Source organism: Epinephelus lanceolatus, chromosome 19, assembly GCF_041903045.1.
Source record: "Epinephelus lanceolatus isolate andai-2023 chromosome 19, ASM4190304v1, whole genome shotgun sequence".
NCBI classification, from domain to species: Eukaryota; Metazoa; Chordata; class Actinopteri; order Perciformes; family Serranidae; genus Epinephelus; species Epinephelus lanceolatus.
In genome coordinates this window covers 21,987,117-22,005,016 of record NC_135752.1, presented here as the reverse complement: position 1 = coordinate 22,005,016, position 17,900 = coordinate 21,987,117, and the positions used below count along the sequence as shown (strand labels likewise).

At 40.6% G+C, this 17,900-nt stretch overlaps 1 protein-coding gene across 3 annotated transcripts; it reads left to right on the top strand.

Moving 5' to 3' along the window:
• The first annotated feature begins 827 nt into the window (after positions 1–827).
• lhx6a (LIM homeobox 6a) lies at positions 828–17,861 on the top strand. Of its 3 annotated transcripts, none has more exons than XR_004502715.2 (9): positions 828–1,377; positions 2,203–2,274; positions 2,480–2,662; positions 4,626–4,747; positions 14,401–14,621; positions 14,989–15,089; positions 15,591–15,686; positions 16,018–16,172; positions 16,293–17,861. XR_004502715.2 is itself a non-coding variant. In XM_033646026.2 (9 exons), exons 1-9 carry the CDS (start codon positions 1,300–1,302, stop codon positions 16,370–16,372), a joined length of 1,125 nt encoding a protein of 374 aa, XP_033501917.1. In that variant the 5' UTR covers positions 829–1,299; the 3' UTR covers positions 16,373–17,861. The 3 variants fall into 3 exon arrangements, 2 of the variants coding, with proteins under 2 accessions (XP_033501917.1, XP_033501916.1); XM_033646026.2 differs by having other exon boundaries at positions 829–1,377; positions 14,404–14,621; positions 15,998–16,172; XM_033646025.2 differs by having other exon boundaries at positions 829–1,377; positions 15,998–16,172.
• The last annotated feature ends 39 nt before the right edge of the window (positions 17,862–17,900 follow it).

Sequence of the window (17,900 nt, the reverse complement as noted above, 5' to 3'; positions counted from 1 at the left end):
GTGTGGGCTCACACACATCCTGTAATCATCAGGAGCCCCTTGCGTTAAAAGTCAGTTTTTGTTTCAGCTGCAGCGGCTCCTGAAGAAATAGCCTAGCTGATATTCACTATTTTTTTTAATGATAGTTAAGTCTGTTTGGTTAGTACAGCTTAAAGCAGTTGTGTCAAAATATATGCATAATCTATATGGACTAAAATGCAGCCTTATCATTTAAAAGTAAATCTGTAAATCGCACTGTATGTATTTATTCTTTAGTTTTCCTCCTTAAATACCACACGTTTTACACAACACACGGAATTAAAATATTTGGAATTAATTTCACAAATGTAAATATAATAGCAAAAACCTGTTTAACATCAAAAACGAAACCTTAAATCGTGAGGATAATGCGCATTAAAATGTGTGAAAGCGAGGAACATAACTGCTGAAATTAATGTATTAAACATATTAAAGTTTAATTTAAGGCATCATTATCTTTCTGTACATACAGAAACTGAATATACAGTATAACCCAACATATGTGTATATAGGACACTGCATATAAAAAGGTCTTTATATAAGCCTGGGTATGAAGGTTAATTATTGCCTATACAGTCAGCTCCACTCGTGTATTTCTAGTAGCAAATAAATGGCAATTATATAAATAACTATAATTTACATTGGGGATTTTTTTCCTCTGGCAGCAGCTATAAATGCCTGAGATATCAAACATACACCAGAAGAGTTTCTGTCACAACTGTTCCACAGTGTGTCCACCCTTCTCACGCAAATGAAACTCTTTCCTCGCCCTCCCCCTTCTTTAACTATAAGGCAGGCCGGAGAGCCGCACCATCAACTTTCAGTACAAGCTCTGCAGAGACACTCCGGCTCTCAGCGCTCGCGTCGACTCTGCAGCCCTGCAGTCTCCCGTGCACCTATGAAGCCTTGGAGTAAAAGCTGCCAGCCCCTCATTTTGTTTCACTTCCTGTAGTCAGACTCCCTTCCCAAAAGTGGAGAGAGGGGGAAACGGGGGGAAAGGAAGAACTCTTTTTCTGTGCAAAATAAGGCTCTCTGAGGAGCAGCAAGCGACTCCTCGCCTCTGCATAGCTCCATAACTTGTCTAGTTTGTGTCAGTGGCGGGCAGATCGTCGCGCACAGCAGCGTTTCAGAGACAGAAACATTTAATACAAAAATAACTGCGCGCCAGTTCCACCCGAGTCAATGCACGGTACGGATGGTACAGATTTTGACGCCCATCGCCGAGTCTTCTCCTGATTCCACGCACCGAGTTTGGAGACACTGTACGCTGTGAGACCTTTCATGTACTGGAAAAATGAAGTTTTGTCCCCTCTTTCAGAGGGAAATAAGATTCTGTCCGAAGGAATTCCCACGAAGCAGGTACTGACACTTTGGAAACGGCTCAGCTTCAACTTTGTGCGTAAAAGGTTCAGATCGGAGAGGTACCCCACTTATGCATTGCGTGGGCCTTTGCTGTTTGCTTTTGACTTAATTTACATTTTATGTGAAGTGTAACGATGCCTGAGTGTGAAATCATTTCTGCTTTACCAAACTGTTTATCTTCCTTCTTGAATGCGCAGTGGATGCAGTTTATTCGCAGCCCACAGCATCGTGTGTGAGTTTTGTTTTGTCCCTCTGTGATGTCATAAGAATCACTGCTTGTGTACTGAGATCAGCTGCACGCGCCAGCCGCTGTGAAGAGGCACGCGCCTCTCTGTTATGAATAGCGTGATTTGCGGTCCGCGAGCCTCTCGAGCGCTGCCAATTCGCCCGAGAAGAATTGGATTTTAATTACAGCCATTAAAAATCAAATTTGCAATTCTTTGGGTGACCCGTTGCCTTTCTCTGATTGACAGTTGAAATTGACACTCCGGGTCCCTCTTATCCACGGCGTTTCAAGCTATTTGTAATTACAGGTAGTTTTTCCCCCCTCCACTCTCGTGTCCTGGATTGCGGAGAAAATACTATTATTCTGAGAGGCACGGGTTAAGGGCTGGGAAAAATCAATCCAAATTGAAATAGCTTCATTAAAATGTGCCTTTTGTTGCGGGGGCCCTTTTAACAGTTTTAACCGGGGCTTTATTGTCAGGACCACTTTATATAGGAGTAGCCCTGAAGAGCTGTCTGCAAATGTCTCCCGAGGATTTCTCAGCTGAGGATGAGACGGGGAAAGTGATGAAGACTTTCCTGCACGTTGTCTTGTAGGTGATCTCTACCGAGCATCAGAGTACACCGGGAGCCTCGCGCTGCAGTGTGGACTCTAAACACGCGCCAATGGTGAGAGCTTTATTGCCTATTTATGCCTTAAAAAATGCCTGGATCACTCAACGCGTGCGCCTTTTACGCACAGTAGGTGCCCGCTTGGCCGGTGCACATCCGTAACTCGGATTCATGCAGATATATGTTTTAAATGTCTGATTTACGCGCTCATCTGTGCGGAGTATTGTGTGTATGACTGAGCTGTGCTGATGCCTTCTTGCAGTCTCACTCGGACGGAGAATCCCAGCGGTCCAACATGGAGCGGGAGGACACTCGCTCGTCCCCCAGCACGCCGTCCACCCCCTCCGTGTGCTCGCCGACCTCCACCACCAGCTCGGTGCCTTCCACCGGGAAGAACATGTGCGCCAGCTGCGGTCAGGAGATCCTGGACAGATACTTGCTGAAGGTGAGAGGCCGATTATAAACCCCTTGGACAAAAATAGGCTGGAACTGGTCAGAGCAGAGGTTATTTTCCTCTGGTGTTTGTTTGTTTACTGTTGCCTACATATTTTTACGCATATGCATCAACAGCAAATAGCTCACAGCGAGTGACGCAGGGTGCCATGTTGATCCGGGCTGTGTTTTGGTTCAGACAGGCCTGCTGTATTTTAATGCTGATGTAGGAATGAGTAAGGCCTTGGCACATTAGACGCACTTATTGTCGAATTTGCACTAAATAAAATCAGACGCAAATAAATACAACACTGAAGAAGAAAGAAATATGTCACCCCTTTTCAACAGCTAACGTCGACCTAATGTAACCTCATGTGTAACACACAGAAATATCTTATTATAACACATTTTATACTCATTTTATAGCTGTAATATAACCTACTAAATACACAACAGGCCTGCATGTCTCTAACTGTAACCTCTGTTATCTGCACCGTGATATTTTAGGCGTCAGAGAGAGAGTGTGAGAGCGCACATACAACAGGAATGTTTTGATTTTTTTTTCTGTTTCACAGCTTCACTGTCAATACGCCCTGTCTTGTGGCGTGCGCCCGCGTGCTTCCAACCAAAACAATATTCCCTGCTCGCGCGCAAATGGGTGTGATTGTCAGGAATTGCGAGTTTACTTTTATTGTTGTGACAAAGTCGAGGCCTATCAGAGTATTATCTGTAATAATAATCGTTTTAAACGTTATAAAGCAAAGCTATAATCAGACTTTATGGAAAAGATTTTTGAAAATTATTTTAACTGTAAATAAACAGAGCTTAATTGATAATGTACGATTTTTTTCCGTTTAAATAATTAGCTCTCTTTTTGTTTAAAACGTCCTTCCTTCATATGTCACACTGAATGTAAATAAATATATACGATACAAAAAAATAAATGCTATAAATAAATCAGTTTCTGCTGATATGAAAAGTTCTTTGATGGTTATATTAAGTGATGCTTTGCTACATTTAATTGCCATAATTTTTAGAGCCGGAGTTAGAATGCATTTATGCAGCATGAGGCACCACTTTAAAAAATAAAATAAAATAAAATTACATGTAAATAAGAAATAAAAAATATATTAAAAAAAATAGCATTATTAATCCAACATATTATTTTACAGGACAGCTCTTAATAATCTCAATAATAAAAAACTGGACTAATATTTAAAAATAAATTATATACATATATATTGAAACATATTACATGGGAACTTTTTAAGTAGCAGGATGGCTTTGCTATCTGCAAACCACTAAAAATATTTAAATCTTTTTTTAGTCGTTATTACAGATTGATCTATTGTTTCCTATGCCCGCCAATGTTTTTTTTTTTTTTTTTTTTGGTAGCTAAAAAATCTATCATAATTGCTGTTGACGGAAAATATTACAGTCAGTGCCAGAAATGTTGGTTCGGGCCTAAAAAGCATGGGTTAATATTTCTAAATATTAAAAATACATGCACTTCGGACGCAAATATTTGCCTATAAAGAACGACAATAAATTAATTATTTAATTTTAAAGTGAACCCCCAAGTCCTCGTATTGCAAAAAAAATCTGGCGTTGCTATATCAAAAAACATAAGATACAAGAAAGCAGAAGAGGATAAAGTCACAGTTTAGCACCACAGACCCACTAAAAGACCCCAATTTATGAATATTAAAATGATATATATGGATTCAGAAGCTTAATAGACTAGTAATACATTTCGTGACGTTTTAAAGGTAATAATATCTTGACATATTATGTCCATATAAGCTTAACTGGTCACACTGTTTATAAATGAGGAATGTCATCGTAGCCTCATGTTGATAAAATAATAGTAAGTATGACAAAGTCCTCCCTCATCACCACTGACACACTGTGAGTCGTTACTGCAGTGATCTATCATCAGTGTGTGTGTGTTTGACGTGGATGTTGTCTCGCTGCAGGTGAACAACCTGATCTGGCACGTGCGCTGTCTGGAGTGTTCTGTCTGCAGGACGTCGCTACGTCAGCACAGCAGCTGCTACATCAAAAACAAAGAGATCTTCTGTAAAATGGATTATTTCAGGTAGGGTAAGTTTATGACCGTGTTTTCAAAATACCACGTCTGCTCTGCCAACACAGGCCTCTCTCCCCTCTCTCTCCTCTCTGTGTGTGTCTGTGTCTCCTCCTTTGAGATGGATGCGGGTTAACTCATGTGTTCTTGAAAGACCTTTTCAAAAAAGTCTGTAACAAAATAAAAGTCTGTGGCTGAAAGATCCACAGTTTTGTTATGGCTACCCAACGCGCACTATTTCCAGTGGTTACAGAAAGAAAAAAAATCTATTCAACCAGAATACATTTAGAAAATAATCTGTGCATTTTTTAAAAACTTTAAATTGTAATATTGTGGGTTTTAGACGTAATATAGGCTGTGTTTTTGGTGAGGGTGTTTTTGACCATCCGCTCAGATCATGTCAGATTTTAACATTTATCATTGCATCATTCTAATCATCAGTTTCCGGTGCTTCACGCCACCATCAGATATGCCCACCTGTTTTTATTTTTGGTCACTGCATGATATTTTTTCTATTTTTCCTGCGCCAAAATATCAGTGAACTCCCCCTGCACACACACTCACACACACACCGCAGTGATCGCAGTCTTTAACTTATCAACACACACTTAATGCACCACGTGCCACGAAGCGCGCGCTAGATGTTCCATCACCTCCAGAGGGGCACGTGAAACAAACGGAAATCGCCGGAAATGCCCTTTTGAGTGCGTAGCTATCTGAGTTTAGTCGGTCCCTACAGGCAAACAAAGCCTGGAGTGCAACGAGAACTCATATAACAGAGAGGAAAATGCCAAATCTATTATTCTATTCTATTTTATTTTGATTGTATATTGATGATGTAGTGCACAGCATCATTAATTAAAGGTGAAAATAGGATTTATCATTAAATTAAAACTGTTATAACAATAAATCATCATATAATTGGTATTATTTTATTTTCAGAAAACCTAACAAAACAAAATCTATCTATCTATCTATCTATCTATCTATCTATCTATCTACCTCAAATATGTCATACTCTGTTGTACATTTTGGTGGTCAGTCTTTTACATTAATGACAGATCGAGGACAGTAATAAAGTAGGCCTAAATAATGATGATAGTGATACACAGACTCTGGGAAAAATGCAGTGTGTGTGTGTGTGTGTGTGTGTGTGTGTGTGAAAGGGAAAGAGAGGGAGAGACACATATGTTATTGCAATTCATGGAAGAATTTAACCTCACTTGCATCCATTCAATACATGCTGTATTTGTGTTTGCATGCAGTTGAAGAGGAATAAGTCATGGTTGATGTTTTTACCCATGGATTCTATGTGTGTGTGTGTGTGTGTGTGTGTGTGTGTGTGTGTGTATGTGTGTGGGGTATCCGAGGTTAAATGGGGTTCACGCCAACAACAGTATATCGTAAAATTCTGTGCTGTATAGCCTAAAGCTGGTGTATATTGTGTATGGACACACATGGTCGTTTGTGGACATCAGTGTGTGTGTGTGTGTGTGTGTGTGTATGTGTGCGTGTGTGTGTGAAGCTGCGAGTGAGCTTTGGTGTTTGTCTGATCGAAACCTGATACCTAGCCACCGCTCTGAGGTTTATAATCACCAGCAATTAGTTGTCCTCCACCCCAGACCCTCAGGCCTCCAGACCAGCAATTAGACCGCCCCGAGTGCCTGGTCAGCATGTTTCTGATCTGAATGTGACTCCTATCCAAACTAAAAACACACACAAAGATAGATATGTGCACACTTACTCACGGACGCACACCTAAATATGAAAACATGAATATGAAACATTTACATATTAGCAAAAATGCACTGTACACATTGCCTCCTTTTACACCTCTACAGAGCGCACACACACATACACACTGACACAGCCACACACACATAAACATACACTGAGATCTCTGTTTATTTATGCATGTCCAGCAGCTGCCAATCATTTTGCAATTTTTTTCACAAAATGGAGATTTTTGTGTTTGCTCTGCCACATCATAATAATATTTTAACTGACCCGTCTCAATTTTAAATGCTCCTTCACCATTTGCCCCTCTCGCCCCCTAAACACCGTGCTCTGGTCTCTGTGCCAGTATTGGACACGCAGAGTGGATGTAAAATATGTCAGAGCATTAGAAAATGGTAATGACTGGGTCACGTATGTCATCAGAGAAATCCTACACTATAATTATATAAAACACAGTGATTTGTGATTAAAAACATGCCTGAATATAGAAGCTATAAATGCGTTCACACTAGTTGTCGACCCACCAAGATAAGGAATAGTAGTTTGAATTTCCAACGAATAACTGTAGTTTGTAAGACACACTACAGATTACACTTTAATAGAGCGATTTTATGTCAACCAGTGAGCTGCAGTGAGCTACATGTACTGTGATGGTTTCCACAGAGAATAAAACAGAGTCTTGCTGCAATAGAGCTCCAACTATGGGTCTGATTTGCTTCTTGTTAATAAAGAAACTTACCTCAATCAGCTTCACATTCAAACTCTTGCAGCTTGTAGTGTCATAACCTTTGACGGTCTCTGCTGTATGATAATTGGCTTTGTATACTGCCATGTAATGCCAAAACACAGTGAGAATATATTTGTTGAAAATTAAATTAAGGCCAGAAACTGACTCTTAATTTGATGCAAGATTTATAATATGAAAATGTTGCCATAAAATTAGCAGAGACGACAAAACCCCTCGCACTGCAGTCTGGCTAAGTCAAGCTAGCTGGTGGGCCAAAGCTAGCCATCGCTAAAGCTAATTTAACCCCACTTATTGACCTGTTTCCTGTTACTGAAAACCCCTTTTTAATGCTCGAACATCTTAGTTGTTGAATTTGTTATATCAATAACAAATTATATTATTGTAATATATACATAAATAAGGCAGATCATAAAGGAGAAAAAATAAGACTAGATAAATGAGGCCTGCTAAATCTAACTAGCAGTAATTGAGCCTCTGATGCTCATAGTTTTTTGGGGGGGCACAGGGTAGCCTACATGCCCCCCTCAATAATTAGAACATGCATTTATCACCCCCACTTTCCCCACCCAATGAAAAACATAAAGTAGCAGAGGACTTTTATTTTGACAAAATTGAAGACATTCATGCCATAAATTGATGCAGATAATGTACAATTTGGGGCAGTGGCATGATGTAGTTATGATGGGCCCCAGTGCACACTATCATGCACATATCATCTCGTCACATGATCAAACAGAGACATGACATTAGACAACATCAATATATATGTTAGAGCAATCATCATTTCATACCTGTATATGACAAAAATGTCAAAGAAAATAGGAAATAGTTCATTTAATTTCATCATTTTAATAGTTTATTAATAGTTTATATTATTTTGTTATAGATGCTACTGATTATTTTACCAAAGGGTATAAAAAAACAAAAATAGACGGATGATGGGTTTGCCTTTTTCAAGGACATGTATAGCAAAGGGCACCATTTTTAATTTAATGAGAGTTCATCTTTTAACACAGGCATATTTCCAAGGTGGCAGTTTCTCATAAGGGCCCATTCTCCACCCAACACGTTGCTGGAGGGCCCATTCTCTTTATGAGCCCCCAGTGCAACTGCACCATCTGCACTGTCTACGTTTACGCCCTTGATTTGGGGCATAGATTCAGCCAAATGTGGGAAATTAAGTGTTTGATGCCCAATATTTTATGACAGAGAACCCCCAAACCCCCTGTTTCGTGTGTGTGTGTGTGTGTGTGTGTGTGTGTGTGTCCAATATTGAAACAAACCTGCACCCTTGCTCACTCCAGTGACACCCATGTGATTTGGTGAAGTTAAACTACATTTAAATTCCATATCTAAATCTATATTAATTGATTTGTTCAAATGGACAAGGAAGTTGAGAACACATTTTATTTGTAGAGACTGAAGGTGTAAATTAGGCTTTAAGAGCTTGTTTACACATTTGTTGACACAGTCGCCTTCAAGGTTGTAGAGAAACTGCTCTTTGCATTTATGAGGCAGTGTAGAAATATACTTCCTTGTTAGAGTATTTCTTTATTGTAGATGAAAAGTATAAACAACAATTTGTTCTTTTAATGTAAAGATGTTTTTTAGGCAAAAATGTTCAACCAACTTCATAAGATATAAACTAGAAATTTCTTAGTTTAAAAGATTCAGAGCAGTTTTATTCCCTTAAGTGAAATAACTGTGCACTGTCTGATGTGCAGAGTGACTCTACAGATAGCAATAACAAGCAAAGTGATAAAAACAGTCTGGATTTACTGAAGGTCAAACTGTTAAACACTCTGGAGATCTTTTACTTGAAATGGTTACAACCTCTGGAGAAAAATCCTCCTCATTTGCATAATACTATTTGTAGGTTTAGATTTCCTCGGTCACACTGGAAAACAAGAAATGATTTAGACCATCTTGCAGAGCAACAGTGAAGCTTTGCTGCAGGGCCGGGGCCTGCACAATGGTTACCTCTGTAAATATAAACTGTAATCTGGGTTTAGGCCAGATTTAAACTAGGCTAAACACCACTGCGAGTCCAGATCCTCTGGGCTGCTTTCAAACCTCTGGAGATATTTCCTCATCTGTGTCAGCCTCTCATCTGGCTTTGGACTGACAGCTGCTTTAATGGGGCGTAATAGCAGGAAATCAGAGTGGGTTTCCCTCCATATATGTGTGTGTGTGTGTGTGTGTGTGTTGGGAGGGGGGAGGAAGGTGGTGTGTGTATGTCGGGATCGGGGGGCGCAGGACAGAGCCCATGCTGTGCCTCTTAAACCCATGTCAGGCCTCAGGGGCTTGCTCACACACACACACACACATGCACACACACGCAAACCATTTCTTTATCAGCCTCCCCCTTTTGCCTCCCTGCACCCCTCCCTCGCCCTCGCTCCGTAGAAACATCATCCTCGTCCATGAGCTGCAGGCCACACAGGAAGTTGCATTGCTGCACTAATCAGGGGCACCCTGGGATACTGACAGGGTAACCAGAGTCTATGTATGGAGGGAACTTTGTGGGAGATGTGTGCACGTGTGCACGCGTCTCTTTGTGTGTGTATGTGTGTATTGTAATAATAATTATTCATCAACCCACCTCTGGTTAGCTGATTAGGTCTCCATAGCAACAAAGATGAGCAAACGGTACAGAGCAAGTGATCTGAGTTTTATTAAGAGCTGAATGAAGTGAAATTATAATAAGACATCTGTCACACAGTGCTACACATTTAAATAAAGACTGCTCAGTCAAAGCAGTGAATTAGATTTCAGTGAAAGAAATTCAAGCTTTCTCATGCAGGGTTATGTTTAATAATATGTTAAATATGTTAAATCTGTTAAAAGATGTTGTCTGTAAAGTATTTAGATACATAGATTAGCCTACAAAGGCCTAACACGAACCTTGCGTCTTAAAAACGACACAACTCTCTCAGGACAAATCTAATAGAGATTAGAGTATTCTCATAGCACATCAGAAATAATCCAAAAAACGTGTACCTCCTCAAGCCACTCTTTCAGCAGCAGGTGAATTATTGTGAAAAAAAAAAAAGAGAGAGTAAAGATTAGACGAAAGAAAGGGAGCAAATAGGAGAGGTCTGGGGGAAGAGGGGAGTTTTGCGGTGTAGGATTTTCCCTCTTGTGAGTGATACAAGGGGGGCCGTGAGGATTGACGTCGCTCCAAAATAAACACCAGGTTTTTGGTACAAAGACAAAACGAGATAAAAAAAAAAAAAAAAAGATGGGGTAGTGAGAGGGAGGGGTTGCAGGAGATGAAGATGGAGGAGGAGGTGGAGGGGGTTAAAACAAGGGATGATTTGCAGCTTTTCTGGGTTCTGTCTCGGAGCATGAAACTGACAAGCTGTCATGCTAGATTAGCTGCAATGTTCCACAATGTTTTCCTCTTTTACTTTAGGAACAGCCTGGAATTCTCCATAACAATCTGAAACGATACACGCACACACACACACGGTACAGTAAGCCATGGAGTCGATTTGTCTCCGGAATGGCTTTATTGGGTTATAAGAGGTTTTTTGGTTAAGTTGCACATATCTGTGACAACTTAAGCCCTCTGTAAGTGCCATGCCAGCTAATTTTATTTCAAGGTCACCACAAAGACTGGTGGTTTCACTGCTCTAATGCTGAATTTGTTTGTTGTGAGGAATGCCAGGCCTGGTGCTGTAGATGCTGTTTTTGTATTTGGACATTGTTGCGCTACTTGACAGCGGTGATAAAAACTAGGAGGGCAAACAGATGGATGCAGAGTGAGACAGATAAGAGGCAGATCCTCAAACAGTGGGCATTTAATGACAAGCTATAAATATTCTCTCCCATACGACACGCAGGGAAATGAAACTTCTGGCCAACGAGCTCATATACATAAGGAGGGGTATGAGTTTGTGAGATGTCAGGGCTATAGTATGCTTTCATCCCAGATAGAGTGGACTTGAGTGCACTGATACGCTGCCAAACCCACTCACTTGGCAACCCTCGTGCTCTCCGTCCCCCTGCTCTTTCCCTCTCTCTCTCTGCCATCGACAGCTCTTTGCTTTGCTATTTCCCCCAGCCACTTACTTCCTCTCTCCATGTCTATTCTTTTCATCCTGCCCTCACCAGTTCGTGCCTCCTTCATACCTTTCAACTAGTGACTGCTCTTTGAATTTTGGCTTGTGTTTTTGATGCTGCGCTTGTACGACTTTTCTCTTTATCTCTGCTGCCTTTGCTGAAATCAAGCAGGGTAAATAAGAAGTGTATTAGCAACACACAGTCAGAAATGTTGAGTCAGCCATTTGCTCTTAAGATCTGTGTCAATGCCTGCTTGGCAGAATAATCCTATCAGTATGGAAATGTTTATAATTTGAGCTAAAACCAGTTTGCTGTTGTTCTTTTTGCCCCCACTTTTACCCATGAGGCAGCACTTCCTTGCAGGCTGCTTACAAATCCAGCCTCTTTCACCAGAATTGGCAGCTGCTGACCCCAACAACGGCTCTTAACCACACCATAACCAGCTCAAACGTAAAGCATTTCATACCCATTAAACTCACAATGTGCGGCTCTTTAAATGAGGAGCTTAATTTCTTTTGTTTCTGCTGTAAAACAGGAAATTTGTATAATATTTCAGTCGTGTTAAAGTGAAGGGTTTTTTTTGATTCTCCACAGTACAAGCTGCTCAGTGAGCTCTATCTCAGCTAAAGGAGAGGGCTGGTGACACTATATTTTTCATATTTTCAATAAATATCATTAAAAGAGCAAAAATAAGTGTTGTCTATGTGGCAAAAGCCACAAGTCACAGACCTCCATTGTAGTGCTAAACTATTTAAAACACAGTAATAAGCCTCATAATTTCGCGGCAAAACATGTTTTTTATAATGATAAGCTGCATTTACAGAAGCATTGTCCTGCTGCTGTGAATACCAGAGTTGGGCTTGTTACACAAAAACTGTAATTTACTCATTACTCGTTAAAGTTTTGAAAGGGTAATAATATTACTCCCCATATTACCCCACAAAATTGGTAATTGCGTCCTTTCTCCGCAAAATTCAGCCTTTGCATATGCGCCTCTGTGTGAATGTCAGGCTAATCTCTGGTAAGTGCAGCTAAGGCTAGATAGCTTGCAAATGAATTTTTACCTGGGGGTCTTCTGTTGCCTGGTGACCTGTATTTTAATGGAGATAGGCAACATTTCGTCTGCCACATATCCAGCACCAAGCTTCATTATTTCTTTTTTGCTTGTAACCTGCAGCTGTCCACGATTAAATTCCAGTTTTGCTCGTTTAGCCAGTGTAGGGCTGCAGCTGTCCAAAGCTGAGGAGGGCTCACTCTTAGTGGGGTGCATTTCCGCAAACTTCTCATTGATGTGCTGTTGGTCGTATTAGGAGGTTTCAGGTCATGTTTTTGGCAGTGGAAAGAGCCTTTGTACCACTACATGGAGCAGCAATGTTATTGTCATGAGGTTGTAAGGAGTGATTTGTTTTGGGAGTAACTGTAATAATATTACTGATATTTTATTAGTAATTCTTTAATTCAATTCAATTCAAGTCAACAAAACTTTATTTATCCCGAAGGAAAAACTTGTGCCAGAGAATGCTTCAAATTACAGTGACACTAAGTACAGTAACCACAATTTTAACGATTCACCAGAACAACCAGTGGGTTCCTCGGGTCAGGATCACTCACTGGGCCCAGTTTTAGAACAATAGAGTATTAAATATCTGGTAAACAGAAGTGTTTTCTAGGAGCAAAAGCAAACACCAGTTTCTAATAGAGTAACAATATGAGTAAGATAAGTGCAAGAGTTACTAAACATGAATGAAAATGCTGGAAAAAACAGACTGTGCCTGCTAATCAATGTTATATAAATTTGATATGACAATGAGAAGTGGTATTGCACATGACTGAGAAAATGATATTTCGCTACACTGACAAGTGATCATCATATTGTGAAAACATTACATTACACATTACTGCCCAACACTGGTAAATACTTGCTAAAACACCAAATGTGTATCAATCCGCAGATGAAAATAGTTCCTGTCAAATGCATTGTTTGCTCTTGTTTGAATAATGATTGTGAAAAATAGCAGTGCCCAGCTGTTTTAGGATGCTACCCAGCCTTTTTTTAAGAAATGAAACTATATATTTGTGCCCCATTTTCAAAGACTTTCAGGAGGATTAAACAGGCTTGGAGCTGGAAGCCACAGACAGGGCAGGGAAATCAAACAGATACTGAATGACGGACAAACATATTACTGGTTTTGGTCTTTTCCTGTGATTAGTCGACAGTAGGGAAAATAAAGAACATCTGCCTTATCCTTTAAGATTAAGTTTGTTTTCAAACAACTCACACACGTATCTCTGGGAGATTATGAATGTTATGGTGATTAAATCTACGGCAGTCTTTGTCTCATTTTGTTCTCAGTCACATTTACAGCAATTCGGATATTTCATTTGACAAGAGCGTGTTTATTTCAGACATTGATATGTTGTTTTGAGGTCATGAGGAGTTGTCTCAAACCATTTGCTGACTTCACAAATGTATGTAGCCTAGAAACTCTTTTTCCATAGCCTGTCCATTTATCTTTCATCCACCCACCCATTCAGAACAGTAAGTCAGGTGGTTTGGGTTTATACGCCGTCTGACCTCACTGTTGCTATCAGTTACAGCGGGGCGATCTAGAGTGATGTCATCCGAGTCTTTCTTCATCTTCCACTGTGTGTAAAGCCACCCCGGTTTACATGTGTGTAGGTTTGCTCCCTGGCATGTGTGTGTGTCTGTGTTTGTGTGTGCGCATGTGTACATGTCAGGGCCTTCACGCATCAGTCAGGAAATTGCAGGTGTTGGTTTGTTTGCATTCAAGGCTCAGCTTGCAGCCACAGTCAGGAGTTTTTTCTGAAGGCCACATCCTCCTCCAAGGTTTCTTCCTTAAACCCTTTGAGTTCTGCCAAAACTTCGACTTTAAAAACACTTATTTTCAACTTCAGCTCTCTCAATGTATTCTCAGAGAAAAAGGACGTCTGTGCATGTTTAATTCTGTGTGTGTCCTATCTGGGAATGGCCTTGAGATCATTGATCACTGCAGTTTTCTCCACCGAAATGTTGCTTCTACCCCAATAATAAAACACTAATTCCCCATTCTTTTTCTCATCCTCTGCCTCTGTTCTCATTCTCTCTCCCTCACAGTAGGTTTGGTACTAAGTGTGCCCGCTGTGGACGGCAGATATACGCCAGCGACTGGGTGCGGCGCGCAAGGGGAAACGCATACCACTTGGCATGTTTTGCGTGCTACTCGTGTAAGAGGCAGTTGTCCACGGGAGAGGAGTTTGGCTTGGTGGAGGAGAAGGTCCTGTGCAGGATCCACTACGACACCATGGTGGAGAACCTCAAACGAGCGGCTGAGAGTGGTGAGTAGTGGTTCTGGCAAATTTACTGTAATGGTTCTCTGTGGCCATCCAGATGTTTCCTCAAAAGTCCCTCCAAAACTGTGAGCAAAATAATGACGGCACAATCCACCTTTGTACAATGTATTATTTCTTATATCACTGATAATTTAATATGTCTGGCCTACTTCTTTCTAATTTCTCAGCGGTCATATTACAAGAGCTCAGAGCCTCAAATTTGGGTCCCAATTTAGAAAGGAAAGTCCCTTTATGATTCTCTGTCCAAGTCCTTTGGTTTAAATACATCTCCTGGGACTATCTTGATCATTTTAAATTGTTACTCAACAAATTTGTCTGTCGTCTTATACGTGTGTGCTGTTGTGTGTTTCAGGCAATGGTATCACATTAGAAGGAGCAGTTCCAACAGAACAAGACAGTCAACCCAAACCAGCCAAAAGGGCACGGACATCTTTCACTGCAGAACAGCTACAGGTCAGACTCGGTGCCAGACGGTCTAGGCACACAAATTAACAACTGAACCAACTAACAAACAATAATAATAAATAAACAATAAAAGAAGTTCTGTGCAAATTTCGTCTTCTTCTTTTTTCTTGTACTGCGCTCCAGATGGTGTTTGCTTTTTTATGTTCTCCTACTGTAATGCTCTGCACACACACTCCACTCCACCACATCCATCAATGCTCCTGCATGTTCTGACTGTGATAATAACTCACTGATAAACACATTAAGGTGAATGCTATTGCCAGGACTAGAGGTGGTACCCATACTACAGACCGACTGTTAGCATGACATCTTTGGATCATTTTCCCCTTGTGCTTGATTTTTTAATTTTTAAATGAAAAAAACTGCCACCAATCTGGCGGCTGCATGAAAATTCCACCACTGCATTCTAATTCCAATATATAATGATTTCCGTAATAATTCGATTTCAGCAATGTTGATTTCATGCTAATGTTTTGCCTCATTATGCAGATCATGCAGGCTCAGTTTGCCCAGGACAACAACCCAGATGCCCAGACACTACAGAAACTAGCCGACATGACAGGCCTCAGCAGGAGAGTTATACAGGTCAGTTCACAGAGACCCACGCCCACCCCAGTGAACCCATTTATATTATGGAGCGGAAATGGCTGTATGAATTGAAATAGTGTAATTCAGCAACATGCAAGCACCTTCAACTTGGTCAAGCCATACAATTAATAAAATAAGAAAACATCAGATTGTGTTGACTGTTTTATATGTATTTTAAATAATATATTTTTAAAGTTTTGTCTGCCGTTTCTGATTCTCAAAAAAACATACCTGGCTTTGAAGTACATCAACAGATTTGATTTTAAGAATATAGCTACTTGATGTCTGGTTACATTGCATCTTCATAGGTGTGGTTTCAAAACTGCAGAGCAAGACACAAAAAGCACACGCCCCAGCACAGTGGGGCTCCCCCAGGTCATCCCCAGTCCAGGATACCTTCGTCCCTGCCCGATGAGCTGCATTACTCCCCCTTCGGCAGTCCTGAGCGGGCACGCATGGTGGCCCTTCACGGGTATATCGACAGTGAGTTTTGCTATTGTGCAGTGAAGAACATAAACCTTTACCCCTTCTTGTTAGTGCTTGACTTGTAGGTCTTAATTCCACTATTTTAAAATCCATTTTTTCTGTGTGTGTGTTCTCCAGGTCATCCCTTCTCCGTGCTGACCTCTCAGAGTCTCCCTCACCAGGCCATGTCGCTGCCACAGCTCCCCCTCAGCCGCTAGCGCTCCACCACTATGACCCCCACTACCCCTAAACCTCCGAATCCTAACCCTTGATCTCCCATCGCTGACATCTACAGACCTGACCCGGAGGTCGCGCAGGAGTCAGCTCGGAGAAAAGACACATCTTACAGAAGCCCTGCCCTCTCGGAAACAGAAAGAGAAATGGAAGAACGAGGGAAAGCTACATCTGTCATTATGTTTTTTCTGAGGACAGGAATATCCCACCTGCAGCCACTCTGTCAAAAACAATTGTGAAGCATTTATCATTAGCGGGAGCTCACTGACTGTATTTTACACCACCTAAAGGACCCATTCTGCTTCACATGTACAGCATCCTCCAGTCTTCCCATCAACCATCTGAGTTGAAAGGTGGAGGGAGTTTTAAGGGGATGAAGCTGACCGAGGAAGCAGGAGTGAGTGCTGTCAGAATACTGAAGATAAACAAAGAGGGGAAAAATAAGGGGGAACTGTCATTGTGGCCCACGGGGCCCTGCACACACAGTAGACCACATTAGAGGTAAGACTCCTCACTCTTTTCTCTCTGAGCAACCATGAAGGAAACATACATGTAAATTAAATAAGTTGACTGTTGAAATATTTTCGTTAGGACTGACATAAGTAAAAACTGAAACTTCCTAGTCACATTTTGGGTCATTTTCCATTGAAATGAGGTGTAGAGTTAGATTTTTGTTAAAGAATGAACATATAGTGTGCCTTATCTTTTCCATTATTAGAAGATACTTCACAGCAGTGAATCCAATCATTAAAATTCCAGCCAGGTTTTGGTGTTTTTTTTTTTAAATTTTATTGTGTAGAACAAATTATTTTAAATCTTCCATCAGCAGTTTATCATGAAGGAAAACCACAGAGCACATTGTCTGGGTTTGTGTGTTATTAAATTATGGGTGTAACATTAGAAGCAGGAGCGAACAGATTTTAAGCCGCCACAATCCTGTTACATTTCTTTAATCTGACAGAGAGAGGTCTGAGATGAGCATAAATGTTCCTACAGAATCTGTTATTATTTTCATATTCCCAAACAAGTAATACACTAATTTATAATTTCTAAGGTTGCTTGTTCAGCTTCTGTGTGTTTCGCACAAAGAGGGAAAATGAGTGTTGGTGTTTTGGTACAATATGGACAATATGAAACAGACTGGGGTTGTACATAGTAAGACGTATGTGTGTGCGTGAGTGTGTGTGTGTGTGTGTGTGTGTGTGTGTGTATGTGTGTATTGGCAGGGGTATAGAGTGTGCATCTGTATTTTTATGTGCCATGGCCATTGTGTGAAGAACAGGATCCAACAAGACCTCAATGTCCTTGTATTTATTGAGACGGTAAATCCCTGTAAAGCACTTTTTCCCCCCCTCTGAAATTGTTTTGTTTTGTTAAAAAAACACAAAATGAATTCAAACAAAAAAGTTTATTTGATAGACTGTGCATCATAAATGTTTTGTGTACTAAAATGCAATAAAATAGAATGTGATATTTTTGTGGTTTTTGGATCATTTGTGAGGATAAATTAAC

Excerpts from the sequence above, each read along its gene's own strand:
- lhx6a (XM_033646025.2), top strand. The coding sequence starts at position 1,300 with ATGTACTGGAAAAATGAAGTTTTGTCCCCTCTTTCAGAGGGAAATAAG. Across the intron at positions 4,748-14,400 it reads TGTAAAATGGATTATTTCAG|TAGGTTTGGTACTAAGTGTG; the intron begins GTAGGGTAAGTT and ends TCTCCCTCACAG. Across the intron at positions 14,622-14,988 it reads CAAACGAGCGGCTGAGAGTG|GCAATGGTATCACATTAGAA; the intron begins GTGAGTAGTGGT and ends TGTGTGTTTCAG.